The following is a 23,558-nucleotide window of genomic DNA, read 5'->3' as shown; positions in this document are numbered from 1 at the left end:
GGATTTTGATTCCTAGAATTAACATGATGGGCTCCTGTGACAGGTTGTCCTTGTGTCTCCTTCTCCCCATCCTTCTTTTCTCCCACACCTGTCAGGGGTGGGGAGAAGCAATGGCAGTAGCACTTCTATGCGTCTCCACATTGCTTTCCAGCCCTCTCTAAGCAGTTTACAGAGTCAGCCCATTGCCCCCAACCACCTGGGTCCACGAGTGATGATAGGTGCGTCATAATGGCAGGACATAAGCCCTGGCTCCAAAGTCAGGATACAAGGACAGTTGGGTGGCTTTAGGGCAGGTTGAAATCATACCTGGTTTCACTTTTTCCTCATTACAGCTCCTTGTAGCTGCTAAGCCTTCGGGTATCCCAGGGAGTTCCTCCACATCCACTGAGAGTATCAAAATATCCATACAATTAGAGGCACTTTTTATGAAAGCAAAGCTTCCACTGGATTTAACCCTTTCTTTTTGCTTCTCCACATTTTTTCTGTGCACGTTCTTCACTACTGACCTAAAATGGCCAGTGGAAACTGTAAGTTTTCCACACACATTAGAATTGTAAAGTGCTTTGAACCACAGGCCTACCAACACTGGCAGGGCATAGGTACTGCATACAAAAAGGGAGTGAATCCCACACTCAGTAGCACTGATAAAGTTATCTGGTTGGGTGATGAAATGTCTGCAAGCTTGTCCAGTGTTGTTAAGTCACATAGTAGTAGTAGTAGTAGTAGTAGTAGTAGTAGTAGTAGTAGTAGTAGTAGTAACAACCCAACTCACTGAGTTGACTCTGAGCCAATTACTCTTTTTCAGTTCAACAGACCTAGTAGTAGTAGTAGTAGTAGTAGTAACAACCCAACTCACTGAGTTGACTCTGAGCCAATTACTCTTTTTCAGTTCAACAGACCTAGTAGTAGTAGTAGTAGTAGTAGTAGTAGTAGTAACCCAACTCACTGAGTTGACTCTGAGCCAATTACTCCTTTTCAGTTCAACAGACCTCACAAGACTCTTGGTCTTCCGAACAAAAACAGTGGCGGAAGCCGTGTGAAGGCTGCCTTGAGCTCCTAAATAAAAGGAATAGGATTAGCATTTAAAAGCAACAACAGAAAGGGTGGAAATGCACAAGGGGATCATTTGGGGTAATGAGATGTGGTTGTGAGTTGTGCTACCTCCCCCAGTGGCACAGTGGTTAAAGTTCAGTATTGCAGGCGAACTATGCCGACAGCCTGAGGTTCGATCTCGACGGGCTCGAGGTTGACTTGGCCTTACATCCTTCCGAGGTCAGTAAAATGAGGACCTAGATTGTTGGGAGCGATATGCTGACGCCGCAACCCGCCCAAAGGATGCTGTGTATAAGTCTAAATGCTACTGTTGTTGCTAAATGCTACTGCTATCTAAGGCTGGTAATAGCCAAGAGGAGTCTCAGATGGCGGATGTGAAGATACATCATGATCACACATACATGCATTTACCTTTAAAACACAGAAAAGGCCCAGGGCTCCCACACAACTGAGTCAAATACTATTCAGAAGTTCAAGGAGTTAAGGAAAACGTAAATGATAGAAGTTATTCGTCCAGATTGTTATAGACAGTCAACATAAACATTTCAACTCCTTTTAAGTAGATGATGAATCATTCTTGAATAAGCTGAGGCTCAGATGTTTCATTTAACCATAATTCCCTTGAAACCTTTGGAAAAAGAAACACAGAACCCAACTTTTTTGAACTTGTCCAAAGGAGGAGAGTGTGGGACACAGTCCAAGTTGTAGAGGCTTAATACGATTTGCCTGTGGATTCATATGAAGGGTGTTCTATAAATCTCTAGGCAATTCCAAACATGGTATCTTTAGCCCATTTAATAGAATTATAGAACATATTATCTTTTAAGGAAAAGCAGATAAAGTTCTCAGGTACGGACTCTGCTTGTATTAATTTCAGATAAATATCTCAAAAATTGTCCAAAGAGGGGGTTCCTTACTTTGTGCTGTGATGAAACAGCCGAGCACGGAGAAGTGGTGGCACGGAGAAGTGATTCAGCTTTGGTTGCCCCCCCCCCCCCGCTTCTGCTCGCAGCAAAGAAAAAAAAAAGGCTGCAAACTTCAAAGAAAGCTCTTACCAGCTGGATCTCTCTCTCACTCTTCTATGCCTGAAGGGTGAGGTATCTACCAGATGTTTAGGCAGATAACGCGACTAGAAACCTGGGGGCAGCTCAATTAAGCCGCCGCCAACAGCAAGGTCCCGCCCCGGAAGTCAGTATATTAAATGCCTGTTCTGAATCTGGGGGAGGTTCTAAAAGAATCCAGAGCAAATTAAGGGGGGAAAAAAGCCCCCCAAAACCCCCAAATGCAGACCAATGGCCCAGCTTTGCTCTTTAAGAAATCAAAAACTGGCCTAACCTAACGCTTCCATTTATTACCATCCACTAATGTCAATGCTAAGTTAATGATAAATTGCCGAACCTCCTTTCATTCACAAATTTGTAATGCTAGCACAGATATACTGTATGTTCACACGCAGATGCATATCTGACACACCTCTGAAGCGTGTCTCCTTACCTGATGACCTCTAGGCATGTGCAAATCCCATTATTCCAGTTAGAGTGACAAGTGATGTCTTTGAAACCCATCATGCCTTGAGGTTGCTGGGTAGGGAAAGAAGGACTAAGTACCTTTCATATCACATTTTGACGAAGCAAGATTTTTCTACACGCTACTAGAGATTAATGCTGCCATTGTAATGAGATCCGGGCTCAAAGCACTGTGTAAGTCAATACAGATGTGCTAACACAGTGTTTCTCAACCTTGGCGACTTTAAGTCCTGCGGACTTCAACTCCCAGAATCCCCCAGCCAGCGTAGCTGGCTGGGGGATTCTGGGAGTTGAAATCCGCAGGACTTAAAGTCGCCAAGGTTGAGAAACACTGTGCTAATATGATCCAGGCCCTTTCTGTTAGCTGTCTTCCTCTAGACATAATCCGTTTATTTCGGTCTGCTGTAATTATTATTATTATTTTAAGATACATAACTTCCTGAGTAAGATTACATTTAAGGATGCCTCAAGATGAAGCGTCTCTCTTACTAAGTTTGCCTTTTTGAGAAAATTGTATTAGTCTGGAGCCAGACATGTTCTTAGCGATACATTCAGTTCAGCAGCACGAGACTGCCCTCTTGTGGACATAAGCAGATAAAGCACGCTTCACTCAAGGAAACAACTAGGCTGAAAAATTAGGTCGTTGTGCTACAGATTTGTTTCAACAAAATGCCAGACCTTTGTTCCGAAATAGCCAAACTCAGAGGTCGTAAACAGTACCTTCTAACCAATAGGAGCTTAAACTTATTTAAGGCAGGCAGTCATCAATGGGAGGTGAAGTTCAGGAGAAATTCACCAATCGCTTTCCTTATCTTGATAAAGGTTATGAGAGCTCTTGCCAAGGACCGAAGGGATTCTAACAACCCAAGGCCACAGAATAACGGATTTAAGTTACGTTTGTAGAACAAAACTTTGTAATGTTAAGGCTAATTCCACAGCCAAACTAATTACCAAGTGAGGTTGAGAGAAGTCTCCCTTTCCTGGATGTTTTCAAGCAAAAAGTAAAGTATTTGGTATCTTTTAATCCCAACTTCTGCATTCAGCAAGGAGCCGAACTCTGATGTCTTGAGTCTTCCATCCAACATTTGACCATTTATATAATGCCAAATATGTTCTACACCCGAGTTTTCAAACAAATGACGCTTGGTTGTTTTTTTCTCTTTGTTTGTTGAACGTGGCAGGATCCCAGTGCTATGCCCCGACCAACTTCACAGGACCTGGCAGGATTCTGGGACTTGTTACAACTCTCAATTGAAGACGTCAGTATGAAGTTTGATGAACTGCATCAGATGAAACTGAATGAATGGAAAATAATAGAATCGCCCGAAAAAAAGGTAAGCTGGTTCCTTGTGGTGCATTTCTTAGATTTCTAAGCCTGAAATTATTTTTCCTGTGAAATCATTGTCGGACAAGGCTCTCCAAAAGTTCAGGGAACACAGCAAGGACCATGGCAGGTATTCCTTGGCATGCTGGCACACATAATACCACAGTGAAGTCCTTCCTTCCTTCCTTCCTTCTTTCTTTCCTTCCTTCCTTCCTTCCTTCCTTCCTTCCTTCCTTCCTTCCTTCCTTCCTTCCTCTAGAATGTATGTGCTACTCAGACCAAAGCAGCTTAGAAAATAATTTTAAAAACCATATTAAAATGCAACTATTAAAAAACAATAGAGACACACATACCCTTTCAACTCAGTATTTCAAGGAACAGCTTTAACAATCGAACCCACAGGCAGGTTCTTCTCATGGGCAAATTAATCCCAATTTTCTGGCACTGAGATAAGACTTCACCTCATCTCCTCTTTAGCCCAGGAACAACATATACAACTATCACCTGAGTATCCTGACGATCCTTGGCCTTTTGACAGACGGTGGCCTTACACAAAAGCTTACCATAGATATGAAATAATTTTCAACCTTGGGCCACCCTGTAATAGAGAGGACGAGGGCCCTACTATTGACTGGGACTCCTCTTTCAAAAAGCAGGCAAGTGACTGCACAATAACGCCAAATCCCCAGAAATGGTTCTGTAAAATAATATCATTGGCAACATCAAAAGTTCCAGCAAGATCAGATCAGCTGTAGCCCCCACTGACTTGCGGTTGCCACGGGTTGCCCACAGGAGGGATCAGTGATCATTTTGCTGACTGCCAGCAGTTTGGCAGTTCGATTCTCATCAGCTCACAGTTGACTCAGCCTTCCATCCTTCCAAGATCAGAAAAATAAGGACTCAGATTATTGGGGACAATATGCTGACTCTGTAAACCACTTAGAGAGGGCGGTGAAACACTGTGAATTGGTATATAATTGCTATTGGATAGAATATTTGGAGTTTCTGAGACCAAGATTAGAAATATAATGTGAAAAGTAAGTACTAAGGATTAACCCAGGGGTGGGTTTCAACCGGTTTGAAACAGCGCCTGCGCGATCCTCCAGGAGCAGCTGGAGCGTCACAAAGACGCTAGTACGCATGCGTGCACCGCGCACGTGCACAAGGATGCCGCCGGCCCCGTTCCAACCGAACCGGTTGGAACAGGGCAAGAAACCCACCCCTGGATTAACCATATCTTTGGTAAAATTACCTGGTCCAATTATGCCCTGAAATCCCGCTAAACTGCAGAATTTTCACGAGTTCTTATATTGTCATCTTGACTTCATGTTAAGATGCATATTTTTCAGAACCATCTCATAAGATCTTGGCTAATGCTTGATGATTTTGCAACATTTTGACTATGACTGTAATTTAATTTGGGGAATTGTCAGCTTGTTGTTAGTTTAAGTTAAAACAATCTCCCTATGCGAAGCAAAATGAATCCTCAATATTAAAAAGAACACAGTCTTATTAGCTCCTCTCAGAATACTTGCTCAGTCAACAGCCTGGCCAGGATTTCAGTAAAGGAGGAGCAGGGAAATGTTCACACAGCTGCTACCTCATTTATAGTGAAGAAACACATTAGTATGTAAAACTTGTCTTTGTACGGTTTTCACCTCCCCTCTAAGGCTGAGAATTCTTAATAAAGCCAGTTAAATATTAGCCACGTTGACTTCAGTGTGAGAGTTTAAAATTTAGTTTTCTCTTCCATGAAAGTTAAATACTTCATATTTGTATTTCTAGCTGCATCCACTCTGGTCAGATGGATTTAGTTATTTCGGTGGGGCTAAATAAAAAGGGCTCCATTCTGTTGACTGGTAGGGAGCACAAGGAGGCCACATGTTTCTTTATCTCTGCTGGTCCCGGATCTAGTAGAAACAGCATGATGCAAATTCATTCCCAGAAACAATGGCACCTAATGGGACATAGGAAGTGGGCCTATTCTGTCGGAGCATCTGATCTATGGAATAGTCTTTCCCCTACATGAAGGGAGGGAAGGGGGGAAGGATGGAGGGAGGGAGGGAAAAACATACAGATGATAGATATGACTGACTGAATGACTGACACAGACAGACAGACAGATGCGGGGGTGGGGGGGAGATTAATAAAATTCTTTTCTGAACTTCCATTACTACCATTAATTAATTAATGGTCCATTAATACCTAATGCTAACCTTTTCCTTCTTGTGTGCCAAAAGTAAGCGCACACGCACACACCAAAACTCCTGCATGCCAGCACCCCTGCGCATGTGTGCACCCCCCATGAACCTCCCCCCCAAACGCATGTGCACGCCTACCATACATGCCCCCCCCCCATTTTGGGCCAACCTTTACCTTTACACGAATGCCCTCCCTTTGCAGAGGCAGCGGCAGCTCCTCCGGGCAGCCTCGCACTCCGGGCAGTGTCCAGCCAGCCAGCCATGCCAGCCAGCAGAACTGCGGATGAGCGAGCTCCCCAGCCTGCTGCTGCTGGCATGCCGCCCTTACAGCAACACTCCGCTCTGCCCGCGCAGCAACTGAACTTCCAGTTCTCCCATTAGGGCCCTTTTTCGATCTTCCCAAGCGTCAGGAAGGCCTCTGGAGACTCGGGAAGGTAAAAACGGCCTACCCTGGCCCTCCAGAAATGTGGAAAACCAGCTGGACGATGCGCGCATGTGCGCCGGAGCTGACAGCTGGTGTGCACCCAATAGGGCTCCCTGTGCCACCTGTGGGACGCATGCAAATATGCATTAGGTATGCAGACCTAATGCATATTTGGAACAGAAATAAGAAAACATATGTGATGGTTGCAAACGAAAGAGAGAATGCTCCAACCTGCAGGGCAATGCAGACCAAAAGACCACGATAATATCAACAAGATGAAACAGAGACCATGACAGGTCTCAGCGTCGCACATAAATCCATGGGGGGCAGAACCTGTGTGGCAATGCTCATTTTTGTCCCTCGTCCTCATGAACTCAGCTAACGTTGGTCAGTGGCCACAGGGAACGTCAATGAAGGAGGCCCAAACTGTCCCTTCTTCAGGCTCCCTCCCTTTCGTGCCTCATGTCTTTTTTCCTCCCCTGCCTCTTAGGAAGAGAGAAAGGTTCCTCCGCCTGTACCAAAGAAGCCCCCTAAAGGAAAATTCCCCATCACCCGCGAGAAGTCTCTGGATCTGCCCGACCGACAGCGCCAAGAAGCTCGAAGGCGCCTCATGGCTGCTAAGCGGGCAGCCTCTTTCCGGCAAAACTCCGCTACGGAGCGTGCAGACAGCATTGAGATCTATATTCCAGAAGCCCAGACGAGGCTTTAGAAAGACCCAGATGCTGCACCGTCTCTTCCTCTTTTTTAAACAAAGGACGGAACCAGGCAAGTCCTTGTACAGCTGGTCTCTTTTCCCCCTCCCTGCCCTGTTGTGGTTGTCTCCTTTGTGCCAGACACACAACAGGATGCGGTTTATGTCCTCAGAATTTGCTGAGCCCGTTGCAAGAATCCTCCCTGCTCTTTTCTTTTTTGTATTGTTAGGATCGGACTACACCAGTCAGCTCCAACGCATAGGGCTTGTTGAGACCTTACTTATAAAAATTACATTCTCAGAGGACAACAGGAAACACCTCTTGAGATGGAACCCAGCTTACTTTTTTGGTTATTTATATTTTTATAAATGATGCGATAACTAGGAATAAGAAAACAAAAACACAAACTTTGAATTGGGTGCATCTCTCCATTCACCAGAGGCATTAGCTAATTCAAGTAGAAGGTGCTACAAATGGAAAGTGCAAGACAAGAAGGGATCCATTTCTCTCCTCCTTCCCCTTCCCTTCCCGCTTCAGTTTCTTTGCCTTGAACCCGATTAGAATTTCCTGCCCCTCGTGCTCGGCAATTCTGCTTCTCTTGGTTACTCCGGACTCGCACCGGGTCTCTGCTCCCCTCTCACACTTGAGTTTTTGGAGATGAACAGAAATATCCAGCCATGAAAACTCCAACGTCCATCCCGAACAGAGAAGCGTAGGAATCATTTCCCATGGGGAAAAATCTCTCCCTGAAAGAAATCCGAAGGAAAACCGCAAAGGAACTTGAAGAAAGAGGAACAAAGGAAAGCCTTAAGAATTTCGATCATCTGTAGCAAGATGTGAAAGCTCTATTTACTCTTGGAGAACATTCATTACATTTTAAGCAGTTCTTTTTATGTTGTACTTCTTTCATTTGTGAACACTCTTTCTTTTTTTTTTTAACTTAAATTTGAAAAGCGATGCTACGCGTAATATTTGAGGTTTCAAAATGCTAGATCAATTGAGTTTCCAGGGTATCCTTTCGAACAAAAAAAACAAAACTCAAAAAAAGTTTGCTTGTTTAAAATACCAGTTGTGATGTTGTAACCAGTTTAAGAAATATGAATGTGAGTGGTAAGTATATCTCAGTTTCAATGGTAATCTTAAGGTTTTAAAAAAAAAAAGGTGAACTGTGGTTTACATTTGTATTTTTTTTTCCAGGATTTTTTTTTTCCTATGCAGTATGAATTAAAGATAAGAAAAAGTTTCTTGATTGTTTCGGACATAAAGAACATGTTTTAAAAGACATGTGGCTTCTAACAGTAGAATGTAAGAAAGGTAGCGTGTTTCTGAGCTCTTGATCAACATCACAGCAAAATTACACAGAAGTTTAACAAATTCTGAGAACGATGCGTCATTCTTTTTGCCTTCTCAAAGGCTGCGATCCAAGTTTTTGAATCTTTTCAGGTGAAGATACAAAAAAAAAACCACCATATCCCGCCGCTACTGAAGTCAGAATTCTGAGTCGTACAAAATATTAGAACAGAGTCAAGTTTCTGCTATCAGTCTGTTAAGCAAAATGTATTTAGCCATAGACAGAACCGCTATTTAAACTAGCCTACAGCACTTTGATTCTTCACCTTGATGAGCACTTTAAATATGTACTTTGCGAGCCCTTCAGCTTGTCACATGACTGGAAAATGCAAGACATTTTAACAGCAATCTCCAACCAGGTGCTCTCCGCAGATGTTGAACTACATCTCCCATCATGCTAGTTTGCATGAACAATAGCAGTGTTATATAAGAATTGCACAAAACGATGGGGAAGTTTAGTCCTAGTGTATCTCAAGCGCAGATGTTGGAGATTGCTGTTGGAGGAAGCAGAGAAGACAGAAGGGTTCCCATCCCTCATCCCCCCCTTCTTCCGATATATTTTGTTAAGCATGCATTCTGTTTTAGGGCAAAGCTGATATAAGCATGTTTAGCTTCAAGATACGAATCTTTAGAGTTGAATGTTTGAGAAGGAGGGAACAGTGTAAATTGAGCCTGATCTCTTATGTAGAATTTACCAAATAGCCTTAAATTGCATTTGGAAGCAAAAAAATAAATAAATAAATAAAAACCCATGAGGAATGTACAGAAGAAAGAAAGAAAGAAAGAAAGAAAGAAAGAAAGAAAGAAAGAAAGAAAGAAAGAAAGAAAGAAAGAAAGAAAGAAAGAAAGAAAGACAACGATGATAACAATAATAATGAAATATTAATATTCCTGAACTATTAGTCTGTGATGATTAAGATATTCCCATCCACAGAGTATTAAAATAATTTCTGCACTTGGAAATAAATTGATTTTGGGGTAGGGTACAATATCAATGCTGCTTTATAGTTTTGTTTTAAATGCAAGAATATCTGCAGGGATAAGGCATCTTTAAAAATAACTTTATTTCAAATGGAGCTGTTAATTAGAAATAACTACATGGAAATAAATGAATAAAATGTGCATTTCTTTGAGACAGCAGATTTGAAATATATCTTTCTCTCCTTCTGCTACATCCCTATTATGCTGCTATGTTTTTATTTCATTTTATTTTATTTTATAAATATTGCCAAATCACATGTGCTTTTCTTCCTTCCTTCCCTTATGTAGATAAGGGACTGATGGTGATAAAATGATCTGCATTTGATTCACAACCATAGCTCATACCCAGAGATAAAAAAAAGGTTCCTAGCTATGAAATTGAAAGCTTAGAACAGCTCACCGTATTTGCACATCAATGCCCTCCAATATTGTTTGCACAAAAATTTCATTAAATTTTAAACTGTTTTTGCTGGAGCTGTAATTAGTGATTGCACAGTTAGGTGCTTCTGTATTCAATATTCGGTTTCTCCTATTTGCAATGTATGTTAGTGTACCAGCAATGAGGACAACAAAAAGTGTATATGCTAGATTGAAAAAGCACATATAAACACCCACAGCTCCAGCAAATATACATATTTTTTTTAAAAAAAGGTGTATATCCAATTTACATACAATTAATATAATATATAGTTTTATCCTTTCCCTAAAAAATTAAGAGAGGTTCCCAAAGGAAAAATTCACTTCCGGGACAAACAAAATGTTATTCAAAATAGTCTAAAGTTCTTTTGGGGGTTTTTCCCCCCCCCATAAAATCATTTTTGAAAGCATACTCTCATTGAAAAGGAAGGCAAAATGTACGAAGGGTAAATTTGGCTCTTTTGAAAGTTCTAGGCTAAATTGTATGTTGCTCAGGCAGTGATGGGAATATGTTGAAGGAATGGCTTTGCCACTGAATGTCCCCCGTTGGTTCCACTTCTGTTCCAAAGAAAAATCTTTAAAATGTAAACCAGATGCCTTCTGCCCATTCCAATGAAATGTTACCTGTTCACAAGTTGAGTTTTTAAGTGCAATATATTTAATCTCTTTTATATAGGAAAGATTAAAACAATAATGGCAAATAATAAGCCATGCTTCTTATGTATTATATTTTTAATTTGGGAGAGGGAGATAAAAATTAGTGTTTCTATTACGTGTGTCACAAGTCATTCGGCCCTGTCTAGAATGAATGTGAAAAGTAATATATTGGAGAATGACTTGCAGTGCTTTTGATTTAAAGACTCTTTCAACAGTATAAAATACAACTGTATATTGCAGGACCATTGAAAACTAATTACTTCCATTTCAAATATGACTATATTCCTGTTTCAAGACACAGCAGAGTTAACGAGTTTGGGAAATAAAATGCTCTAATTCTAATAACAATAGACAAAATAATAGTCAATTACAATAAAATATTTTGTATGTACATTGAGATTTTACTACATAATTTATCCGAAAGGACTTTCTTGGAATAATATGCAAAGATGAAAATATCATTAAATGGTATTTGGTAGCTTTTAGCTTCTTATCAACAAACTAATTTTTCCTCTTACCTACTTTACTTACAGCACATATATGTTGAATTCAGAAAAAAGACATGGTTTTTATATAAAACATTCATCGAAAGCATTTTGAAAGACAGGAATTTGCTTTGTTATTATACACACTGTCACACACAAGCACTTAAGATTGGTATCAAGTGTATTCCAGAAGCCATACATCTATTCAAAGATTCCCCTCTTCGAGAAATGTAAAGGAGGCTTCAAAGTGAGCATGATACCACATGCTGCAGTTTTCTTAAGAACGATGCAAAAACGATGCGAGTCTTTCCAGTTTAACCTAGCGCTCTGCTTCTCTGGAGGAGTCCCCCCCTAACTGCTAACTAGGGTGGCCCCGGCTGGGCTTCCAGGCCCAAACATGGTCAGCTGTATGTTGTCATCCGCTAAAAATCCTGAGATGTCTGTTTCTTAGAAGCCAACCGATGCTTATGTTATTCTGGTTCGTTTCTTTCCCCTGCCCGAGCTCTCCTTCCTGCAGAATTGTTAATCCCTGCACAAATGGATATTGACAGTGGATATTCAAAACAAGTTGAGATGAGATTGGCTTAGAGTAGATTTCCCCCCTTTAAGAAAATAACAATGGTATCTTTCCTTAATCTTTCCTTAATTTCTTACTTTCAACAAACTGTTTAATCTGGGCTGTAAAAGTACAGATTCACCACTAAATTCTTACTTTGCTACCCTCCGGTGGATCTCCTGATACAGGCAGCCTTCCTTCTCCACTGGCCAAGCAAGCAGGAGGAGATAAAACTCAGGTGCTGCCTTCGACCGTTGATTCCTGTACTGGTAGGGCTGATCAGTGAGTCTTCTCCTCTCCACTGTTACATCCTCCTGGCTCTTTTTCACCAGGAGATTAGTTAGGCAAAATGGGCCAATTGGTGGGATAAAGATGACATACGACATAACCGATCATGTGAGGTTTAACCCTGTAGAAGACAAAATATTGTTGGTATTTCCATAACCCAACAACAGCCCTCCCTCCTGATCCAGTTAAGATGCTGGAGGAATAGGACTGCTGGGAATTCCATTCCTCTAAAAAAAAAATGTTTTGCACTAGTTTTGCATTTGCACAACTGCAACTGGAGCCTCTTAGCACCTGGGAATTATATCATCATGCAGGCTTCTCTAATTAGCAGCGCCTCATCTACGCTGCTAATATTTGCATCATTTATATATTAATTCCATTTCTCACATTCATTCCTTTTGTACATTTTAATTATGGGGCAGCCCTAGAAGTCTGTGCCCCATTTACTCCCAAGGGCTTCTACGGAAGATTTATCAGCTAGATGATGTAATCAGAAAAAGAAATTAGGGTATCCGTTCCATGCATTCTTATTCTTTCTGAATAAGATACGGAGTTCTGAAATGTTGATCACATTTTGCTTGCATCTTCCTGGCCCTGTACAGTGCATGAATATTTATATAAAATTAAGTTCTAAACTATAGAATGGAAGCTTAGGGGGGGGGGGAAAACTAATTAAGGGAGGAAGCATTGCACTGACAAAAGCCCCAAAGATAAACTTAGCTCCTTTTTGCTGTATTTTCTGCATCCTTTTCCTAATCATGTTTTTTAAGACGGCTGATACAATAGATGTGTGAGTAATATAAAAAAAGCTTTTCATAATCAAATGGCTTCATACTGAGTATGAAATAAAAAGAAGGAAAGAAAGAAATCAGCCAAGATTAGCTAGGAGTCGATCACAGCCATATTTTTTTCTTCCAACCGAACTATAATCACAGCAGGGTTGGTCTGAATATAAATTTGAATCTATAAAAACTGCTCTTTTTTTAACCGAGCGTTTTCCCTGCTCTGCAAAATGTACTCAATGCTTAATGACAAATGTGGATGAAGCCCTTATTGAAATTTTGCATTCTCTGTCCTCTCCATCTTTCTGCCCTTTCCCAATGTACAATTATCTGTGAGATGTACATTCGCACCTGCAAATTAATTTACCCCTGAACTTTGGTTATTTGTCACCCTTTCACTTTCTAAGGGCTCAAGATATCTGCATTATCTCCTCCGTTATATGCATTTATTACTTTTTTTTTTTTTAAGGATCACAGTGGATTGCTTTCAAAAGAACTCTCTAAAATCCAGGCAAATACTACTAGACTGGAACTGTCCTTTCCTATAAAGCAAAAAGTCACTGTTATTATAGTACAGCTTCTTCTGTGCAGGAATAAACAGAGGTTCACTTAGTGAATGATGCACCAAAATATCCAAGGCGGCCTGGCAATTAAATCAAATCAAATCATATTCCTCTTATAGAATTTCAAGGAATGTTAGAAACAGGAAAATAGTTATTTAATTTATGGTTAAAGATTTATACACACACACACACACACACACACGGCATTATGCTAACAATGAGGACAAACTGAGTGCCAAATATTTGTCATCTGTATAAATCTACACTACTAGAGAAACTATTTTATGTAATTCTCTTTTTCTCATGCTTTTCTGGTTCTTTTGAGCCGTTCTGTTTGGTAGGCATGCAGGATATCTATACAGAATATACAGTGCAATGTTTCATTACAATAATTTCTTGCTTCTCGGTAATATCTCATTTAACAAAAAAAAATGTTGTTTATTTGAAACTTCTTTGCCAATTGTTTTATTCCTGGGGTTTATTTTTCTCATTATCTTTTCTCGGCTAATTGTAAGAAGAAGAAGAAAAAACAACAACAACAGATGTACTTCCCCATCCTCCCATGGCTCTTTTATGAAGCTGCCTCTTTTAATTGGTTCCTGTATTGTTTATGACCATATTCTGTAAATAATTCTGCAATTAAATTTTTTGACATAACTGGCTTTTTCCATCATTAACATTGAGAATACATCAGAATTGGAACATCATAAGGAGTAATCAGACCGAGGCTGCAATATACCAGATCACCATTAGATGGCAGAACACAGGTAGTTCTCACCAACCACACTTGCTAAACAATGGAGTTAAAGGAAACATCCAGGCCTGATTTATTGCTTTATTTATTTTTAATCTCACTTTAATTACTCTTGTAAACAACCTCAAGGTGTTGAACATAATCTAGTATTCCTTCCCCCCATTTCCCCCACAAAACAACCCTGTGAGGTGGGGTGGGGTGGGAGAGAGTGTGTGCCCCAAAGTCACCCAGCCGGCTTTCGTGCCTAAAGTGAGACTAGAAGTCGTAGATTTATGAGTTCCACTTCGTGTATGAAACGCCACTGTTCATTAAGGGCAGCATCACATAGTTGCGATTTCCCGGAGGCTTCCCCATGGATTGCTTGTTGGAAGCTGGCTACGAGGGCCAATGCGTGATCACTTGGCCGCGGGACACCGCAACTGTCATAAAAGCAGACCTGGTTGCCAAGTGGCAATCATGGGATCATGGAGAGGCTACAGGAGCCGTAGCTTGGAAGAAATGTTATTAAATCTCCTTCTTCTAGTTCAGTGTTTCTCAACCTTGGCAACTTTAAGATGTCTGGACTTCAACTCCCAGAATTCCCCAGCCAGCGAATGCTTGCTAGTTTTCATCAAAACTAGACCGTTCAAAGTTACAACAGCACTGGAAAAACTGACTTATGACCATTGCACCACTTCTGCGGCGCCTCTCCGGTCGTCATTCGGACGCTTGACAACTGATCCGCATGTATGATGGCTGCCGTGTTCTGAGGTCATGTGATCACCTTTTGCGATCTTTCTGACAAGCAAAGTCAGCTTAATGATCACGTTACTGACGTTAACACCTGCAGTGGCTCACTTAACAAATATTAAGCTGGAAAGTCTCAAAATGGGGCAAAGCTCGCTTAACAAATGTCTCACTTAGCAACATAAATTTTGGGCTCAATTATGGTCGTACGTCGAGGACTACCTGTGCAGATAGATAGATAGATAGATAGATAGATAGATAGATAGATAGATAGATAGATAGATAGATAGATAGATAGATAGATATAGAGATAGATAGATAGATAGATAGATAGATAGATAGATAGATAGATAGATAGATAGATAGATAGATAGATAGATAAATAGATAGATATATGCGTAAACTTTTGTTTAATTTGCTTGTGGGTTCCTTCTAGGTTAAGAGACACTGCTTTTACACTGGAAAATTTCCCGTAAAGTAAAACTTCCTAATCTTTTTGGAACTTAAATTTAGGCTTCCTAAACTTTTGGGGCAATTAAAGTACTGTAGGAACGCTCAAAAAAACATCTGTCAAGAGAGCTGGACATTGAACAAAATAGCCACACAAGCGGTTAACTAAGAAGTGATTTTATGTGCCGAAACTTTATTTCCTCCATCCCTTGTCTCACAGGATACCCTTAGTATCCCTATCTATCATTTTCCTTTGGGCAGACAAGGACACAACAAAATAGTTGTATTCTTGTAAGCAAAAAGATGCTGGAGCCTATGGTTTAATATGAATGTAGATTATTTTTATAGTATAATTACATGGGAGATACAGGATTTTTATTTCTTTGGTAGCAGGCTAAAAAGCAGCTTGCAGGAGGAATTTCTGAGAAGACCCGCTGCTTTTCCGTCAGATGGCTGATGCAAGCTTTTGAAACAATTTAATACCTTTATTACGTTTGCAAAGACGGATTTTGGTCACGTGACCATGGGGATGCAGCAACGGTCGTAAGTGAGGGTGCAAGCCACCTTTTTCAGTGCCCTTGTCACTTTGAAACGTCACTAAACAAATACAAGTCAAGAAGTAGGGACCCATCAAAAGGACCCATCAAAGAAATTGGCAATACCTAAATACAATACCTATAATCAATTTAGCGATTTCATTCAGTGGAACGACGATACCTCACTGGAGCACAAACCACTATGTCGTGTGCGCCTTTAGCAAAGAGCACAGTCAGGCCACTTAGCATGCATTTGAACACAAACAGAAAATAAAGCAGAATTAGTCGCCACCCCATAAAACTATGAACATTTCATCAGTTGTATTTGGGGAAATATAGAGAAAATTAACTCTGCAAGCCCACACAGGCAGACGTGGGAACGGTTTCCATAGTAGCCAAATTTATGTAAAGGGGGGGGGGGAATGTACAGTAGCAGCTTCAACAGTTTGAAAAGAGGTGCTTCGCAAATGCTCCTGCACATCCACAACCCCTCTGGTGGACTGGAACACTCTTCTTGTGCATACACAAAGGGAGGTATGTGATTTATGCAACTTATGTGTCAAATATGAGTGAGGGAGACAGGATATCTGTAGCCCATTAATTATGGAGATTTTTCTTTGGTCAATAACCACGTTCATTATTATTGTCTTACTAGCCGATAACCCAACGCTGCCTGGGTATTATGGGGGAAATGTCTGGACCAAACGTAATTTCTAATGTTGGATTTTCACCCTTACCCTGTGGAGTACTGTGAAGCCATTACCGTGGCAACTCCTCTGTGCTGAACAGTAGAAGCCAGTATGGCATATGGCACAACAGGTTGTATCTTAACAGAACACACACCGTGAGGGATGTTAGGGGGGTCTTACCGCCACAGTATTTTTCTCTGGAGGGTAAGTCATCTGCACGCACGCACACACATACACATACATAGAAGAAGAAGAAGAACGAGAAGGAGAAGAAGAAGGTGATGATTATTATTTGAGGAGCACAGTGTGCTTTTGAGTGAAACAAGTGCCTCACCCAAGCACATTTCCTGGAAACACACTGAGTTACTCCAAAGCAGTGTTCTTCTTTTGTGTTCCTGACCTACAGACAGAAATCTTGCTGAAGTGAAACAAACTACTAGCATCAATAAAGAAATATCCCGAGAACTTCTAGGGAAGTGTTGGCGAACCTTTTTGGCACCAAGTGCCAAAACATGGGGGCATCAGCGGGGCAGCGCCAGAAACCAGAAGAGTAGCTCCCTTGCGCATGCACACAGGAGTGCCAGAAACTGGAAGAGCAGTTCCCCAGATGAGCTTCCTGTTTCCAGCATGCGCATGCACACTGGTCACCTAGTTTTCCAGTTTCTAGCATGCATGTGCACATGAAAACCAGCTGGCCAGAGCGCATGTGCGTGCCAGAAACCAGAAGCTCAGCTTCCTGATGTGCACATGCGCACCAGGGAGCTGCTCTTCCAGTTTCCAGCACTCTCGCATGCGTGAAGATCAGCTGGCTGGCATGCATGTGCATGACAGAACCCAGAAAAGCAACGGTCGACAGCTGGCGTCCTGGAGAGATGGCTCTGTGTGCCACTTCCGGCACACATGCCATAAGTCGGCCATCACGATTCTAGGGGCTGTTTTGAGCCTCTTTTACACTTTGCTGTATCTTGCTCCTCTGGAACACTGCCCCACCCTCCTGGGGATCCAGACTACATTCCACCACAGTAAGGAAAGTAGGAAGGGGAAGAAAATTATGTTGGTTTTAGATGTACTTTTACTGTTGAAAACTTTAAGGTTTGGGGTTGTTGTTTTGTAAAATAAAGTTCCTTGTTTGAATAGCCTTTACCCTTCAGCCCAACAAAACCTGTCATTCAGCTACAAATTTTCCAGGCATGGAGTTATTTCTGAATAGACCCAGAGTCTTCCCTCACTCTAATTCAGCACCATGGAGAGCTCTGGGTGGCTTGAAAAGCAGCAGTTGTCCTGGACAGTTCGGGGGGGGGGGGGGTCTAATACCGTCTGGTCTCAGTGCTTGCCCTCCCTCTACCTTTGATGAGCGCAATCTGTGGTTTATGTACAAGGCTGAAGGCTAACGGCTGATCAGAACACACGTATTTCAATCAATTTCTCCTGCAACTGCCCTGGTGCCCTGCTCTAAACGGCAAAGTATAGTTTAGACAATTGTTTTAAAAAGGGGGCAATGAATACACCGCAAAATCTTTTACGACATGTAATGATTGGGTTCAAATTGTCACATCATCATAGTAATTCCCCAGAGCCTTTAAACTAAAATAGCCTACGTAGCTAAGTATTAGTTTTGTTTTAGGACCACAGCCTAACACCCTATTTCATTTCAAAGACAGATTACCCGCAGGCATTAAAATGAGACATGAAACGCTTTTTATTCATAACAATGTCCCTGGTAGCATTGGAAGGAAAATTAGGTCCATTCTCACCAAGTTTGGGGGGGAAAAATACAAGCAATCGTTTAAAACAGAGCGAAAATATACTTCTGAGGGCATCATAGCTTGGGGGCCAAGCTGTTTAAAGGACCCCTCCAGAGGTGGCATTCTGCCGGTTCGCCTCGGTTCGGGTGAACCAGTAGTGGCAGTGGCAGGAGGCTCCGCCCACCTGCCCAGACATCATCACAAACCCTCTGCGCATGTGCAGAAGTTCCGCGCATGAGCACTCCCAGTAGCGAAGGTAAGAGGATTTCATGGCTGGACCCCTCCTCCCTTATTACATTCCTACAGCCCATCAGAATCGGAAGACAGGGCACGTTATAGATTGCAAAAATATTAAGGATTGTTACCTGATGGGACCACAAAAAGGGGACTGGTCAGTGGTGGCTCCTTCTTAATGGAAAAAAATACCCACCCACCCAGCATCAACAAATGGCTGGCTCCTGCCCTGTTGCTTTTCTGACTCCCGCCAAGTTCTGCAGATATCGGCCTGGCAGCTCTCCAAGCCAGATAAGGTCAGTGACTGTAAATCTTCTCTTGGAAGACTTTGCTGGCTGTGAATGAGCAGAATTCACAGTCAATTAATAAAAGGGTTTTTTGTCAGAACAAGGAATTTGCTTCATGCTCTTGAGAAGCCTCGGTTAGAACATCCTCCTCCTCCTCCTCCATTTATTATATAATAGGGAATATTATGAATCCAGATATCTAGCTCAGCAAATCCTCTCCTCCTTTTTTTCTGCATATAGTAAGACCATTCAGGCAATCCGTATGGAAAATATATAGGTTTCCCTACTGCATTTTCTTCGGCAATGCTTATTTTAGCTCTGAGAGCATTTCAGATAGCAAAACAGCTGAGTCACAAGAAAACGCCATCAAACAAGAAGGCTTGCTAGGATCCAAAATGATATCCATACAATTGTGGAGGGTATAATAGTTAAAATGATATCGCTACCATTAGAAAGTAAGCCGTGCTTATAGTGCCTGCGTGTTTTCCCATTTGTAGCCATCTGCAGAGAGAAAATGTGCATAAATCAGCTTTTTGCTTGGAAACCAATCTTTTTTTTAAAAAAAGCAGGTATGCTGCAGGCTCCAACCTGAAGTGCAAAGCAGCGGCCACCAGAGGGAGCTCCTGAAATACAGATGGGTTTTAATTTCCCCGCTTTTAGTTCCTAAGTCAGTGGGAGTCAACCTGGTCCCTACCGCCCTCTAGTGGGCGTTCCAGCTTTCACGGTGGGCGGGAGGGGTTTGCTGTAACTCTGCTTTATAAATAGTATAAAGTAAAGTTACTTCCCTACTTTATAAATCACCGTTTCTGTGGAACCGGTGGGCGCTTAGAAAATTTTACTACTAGCAGAGATACAAAAGCTTTATAAATAGTATAAAGTAAAGTTACTTCCCTACTTTATAAATCACCATTTCTGTGGAACGTGTGGGCGGTCAGAACATTTTACTACTAACAGAGATAAAAAGGTTGACTGTCCTAAAGGGTGCTCCAGTGCCTGACGTCAGGGACAAACTCCCTTTGGCTTTCACCGCTGCTCCATGCCTTAGGCACCTCCTGGTGGCCAACCAGCCTCTCTGGCCCCTGCTCAGAGTCTGAACCCTATCCAGGGTCCTCCACATCATCCAGAGCCGACACATAGGGAGTCTGTTTATAGTTCCAACGGCTCCTGCTGGGCCACAACACCTACCTAACTACCTTCCTACCTGTTTTACACTTATTTGCCATCTATTTCACTTCTGGGTGGCTTACAAATGTTACAAGTCAATAAAACTTTGCAACCAATAATACTCGCGTATCTCTTTAGAATGTTTACTGAAGAGGGAAAAATGGATGGAGAAATTTTAAAATGTACAACTACTAGTAGAAAGATATCAGCAAAAGGTCTGCAATGGTGAATGAATGCTGAACACCATGAAAAAAAACAAGAATTAGCTTGGAATAACAGCATTATTTATTTTCTGATATGCCTTTGAGCCATTGTGGACTCCTGACGACTGTCTGGGCGAGTCCCTGCAATTTTCGTGGCAAGATTTTGGGGGTGATTTGCCATTGCCCGCTTCCTAGGGCTGAGAGAGAGTGACAGGCTTTCTGCCTTGGATGGGCTTGGGGGCTCAGGGCCTCTCAGTTAATGCCAGAGAGTTCAGCATCACAAGAAAGCATAAAAAAAAAAGCATGAGCCAAGGTGGTGCAGTGGTTAAATGCAGCACTGCAGGCTACTGCTAGATCAGCAGGTCAGCGGTTCAAATCTCACCGGCTCAGGGTTGACTCAGCCTTCCATCCTTCCGAGGTGGGTAAAATGAGGACCCAGATTGTTGGGGGCAATATGCTGACTCTCTGTAAACCGCTTAGAGAGGCCTGAAAGGCCTATGAAGCAGTATATAAGTCTACTGCTATTGCTATTGCTATTGCTATTGCTATAAAACTAAATCGAATGCATTGGGGACGACTCGCTTCAGAAGTACGTAGAGTAACACGAGAGTAGAGAATAAGTAGATGAGGAATAAATACGGACTGAAGACAAACATGGCTGTGGAGAGGGTCATATAAAGAGAATCAAAATCAAATGGCAAAGCAAGTAGAATATAGGGAAGAAATGTAAGTAAATCAAGAGGAAAGGGAAAACCAAGGAATGTGGCCAGGAGGCTTTGGATGAAAAAGAGGGAGGGAGGGAGGGAGAGAGGGAGGGAGGGAAAGGGAGGGAGAGAGAGAGAACATCAACAACAAAAGGCACAATGAACCTGATCATGGCCAAAAACAAGAGCAGTTTGTAAGCGTACGAAGGTAAGAGAGATGTGGCTATATTTTATTTATTTTCTTATAATATCTTATCCTGTTTCAGTATGATGCACCATTTACTGGTAAGGAAACCATAGGATGGCTGGGCATGTGTTATGCAGAGCTTCACCAGGGAGCTCACCTGCTTTTTCCCTAAACGGAAGTTACATCTGGTTTATTTATAAGAGAATATGAATCTTTACAATCCCACTCATTTGAAAACTTTCCCAAGTCTTAGTCATGGCATATTCTGGATTTATTTTTTAAAAATCTAAATTATTACGGTATATTTCCGGAGATATGGGGGAAAGGAATGAGCCTATTAAGGCCACATCTAATTTTAAATAATTTAAATCGTTCTTGGGCTCTAATCCCACCTTTCCCCCAACTTGATTTACTATATTTTTAGCACTTGATTTCTTTGAATTCTCATTGTGTGGAGAGAAATAATCAGGCCCCGATGGACACCAGGAACAACAGATGGCATTAGGATCTTTCTATGCCATCAGTCATGTCAAAAGAATGCCAGCCAAGGCTACTTAAAGTTCTTGTTACGCATCAAGTATACAAGAATTCATTGTGTCTTGGAGACAATTACAAATACTACAGATCACTTATTTGTTCTTGGAGAAACTTCAAGAGCTGTTTTAAGATTTTTTGCAGAGACATTTGTCAGATTTTTTTAAATTATTCATGTAATTTATAGTCACAAGCCTAGCAGAGAAGGTATGACACTCTGGGCTCAATTACTCCACAAATGTGAGAAATGATCAGAACAAACATTCCATTGTGTACATACAGGGTGAGGCAACAATCAGCAAGCTCATTAAGCCAATGTTGAGGGGAAGGGTAGCAAAAGCGGATGAAATTAATCCTTATTAAGTAGAGATAATTGCTATTGTAGTGAAACAACACGATTAGTCATTTCATTAAAAAAAGGAAGTAAGGTACAGGCCTATAGATAGGGTTACTACAACAGGTTGCAGGTGGTTCTCGACTTACAACAGTTCATTTAGCGATTGTTTGAAGTGCACTGAAAAAAGTACCGTATTTTTCAGAATATAAGACGCACCTTTTTCCCTCCAAAAAGAGGCTGAAAATCTGGGTGTATCTTATACACCGAATACAGCATTTTTGGCCTCCCAAACCCCGTCCCTTTGCAAAAATGGCCGTGCATAGCCTTTAGGAGGCTTCCAGAGTGCTCCTGGGGGCTGGGGAGGACAGAAATGAGCAAAAAAATGGGCTGTTTTTTGCTCAGTTTTGTGCCCATGAGCCCCCAGGAGCATTCTATAAACCTCCTAAAGGCTATGCATGCCCTTTTTTGACAAAAAACGGGCCCATTTTTGTGAAAAACGGGCCATTTTAGGGAGATCTGCAGAGTGCAAAAACTTTTTTTTAAAATTTGCCACTTCAAAATCTTGGTGCATCTTATACTCCGGTGAGTCTTATACTCTGAAAAATATAATAACTTAAGACCATTTTTCACACTTACAACCATTGCAGCATCTCCATGGCCCTGTAATCAAACTTCAGACGCTTGGCAACTGCCTCATATTTATAACGTCCATGTGATTTCCTTTTCTGACCTTCTGGCAAGCAAAGTCAATGGGGAAGCCAGGTTCTTTTAACACCCACGTTACTGCAGTGATTCATTTCACTGTGGCAAGAGAAGTCGTAAAATGGGGCAAAATTCGCTTAACGAATATCTCACTTAGCAACAGAAATTTTGGGCTCAACTGTGGTTGTAAGTTGAGGACTACCTGTATAGAAACATCTAACTTCCTGTTGCCACCTAGTGAACATCTGGATTTTTGCAGCATCACTTCAGCTGTAGAATTATTCTAATAAGAAAAAGATAAACAAACGCAAAATTCCACCCAGAATCAAATCCCACTCTCATTTTTTGCATAAGTGTGGAAATTATTTTCACCCCTCTGCCCTACCAGGCCAACAGTCAGCATCAGAGACCCCCAAATCAGCCTTTTTTTTGTAATAAAGTTATTTATTTTTTTCATTTTCATACAAATAACCACATGTATACCATTACATAACCAACACTATTTTGTATTATTAAATATTATGCCAATTCGTCTTACCATCAAACACCCCAAGAATTAGCATTGGCTCTTCTGCTCTCCATGTACCCTATACCTATCCATCACTTTCTTCTCCCTCTCTCCTCCTCCTCCCTATCTCCTTTCTTCCCCTCTGTCATCCTTCTCTTCTCTACTTCCCCTTCCTCTCTCCTCCTCCTCCCTCCCCTTTCCACTCCTTCTTTCCCTCTCTTCCCCCCACCCCCCCACCCTCTCTTCTAACCCTCTCTTCTTGTCTCTCTCCTCTCTTCCACTCTCTTCATCTCATTTACTTGGTGGATTTCAGCCTCTGAACGGGCTCCATTTTATGTTGATGGTATTGCTAATTTCATTTCAATAAACATCTTTAACTTTAACATATATCCTCCTTTTTTAAAAAAAAACGGAGAAGTATACATATATAGCAATTTATTTATTTATTTATTTTAAAAACCAACTTATTTTTGGCCGAAATGTAGACCTGGTTACAATT

The 23,558-nt window shown here is 41.5% G+C and overlaps 1 protein-coding gene across 1 annotated transcript in view; it reads left to right on the top strand.

Moving 5' to 3' along the window:
- The window catches only part of DLGAP2 (DLG associated protein 2), a 313,806-nt gene extending 305,238 nt beyond the window's left edge, over positions 1-8,568 (top strand). Inside the window, exons 13-14 of the mRNA XM_087718987.1 lie at positions 3,761-3,913; positions 7,019-8,568. Coding sequence (XP_087575113.1) covers positions 3,761-3,913; positions 7,019-7,237 — 372 coding nt within the window. The 3' untranslated portion in view covers positions 7,238-8,568. The remainder of the gene's footprint in view (positions 1-3,760; positions 3,914-7,018) is intronic.
- The last annotated feature ends 14,990 nt before the right edge of the window (positions 8,569-23,558 follow it).

Source organism: Thamnophis sirtalis, unplaced genomic scaffold (assembly GCF_051295495.1).
Source record: "Thamnophis sirtalis isolate CommonGarterSnake01/CBP01778 unplaced genomic scaffold, rThaSir2_p1.2 scaffold_6, whole genome shotgun sequence".
NCBI lineage: Eukaryota > Metazoa > Chordata > Lepidosauria > Squamata > Natricidae > Thamnophis > Thamnophis sirtalis.
Note: the sequence above shows the minus strand (reverse complement) of the source record. Positions and strands in the feature narration are given on the sequence as shown.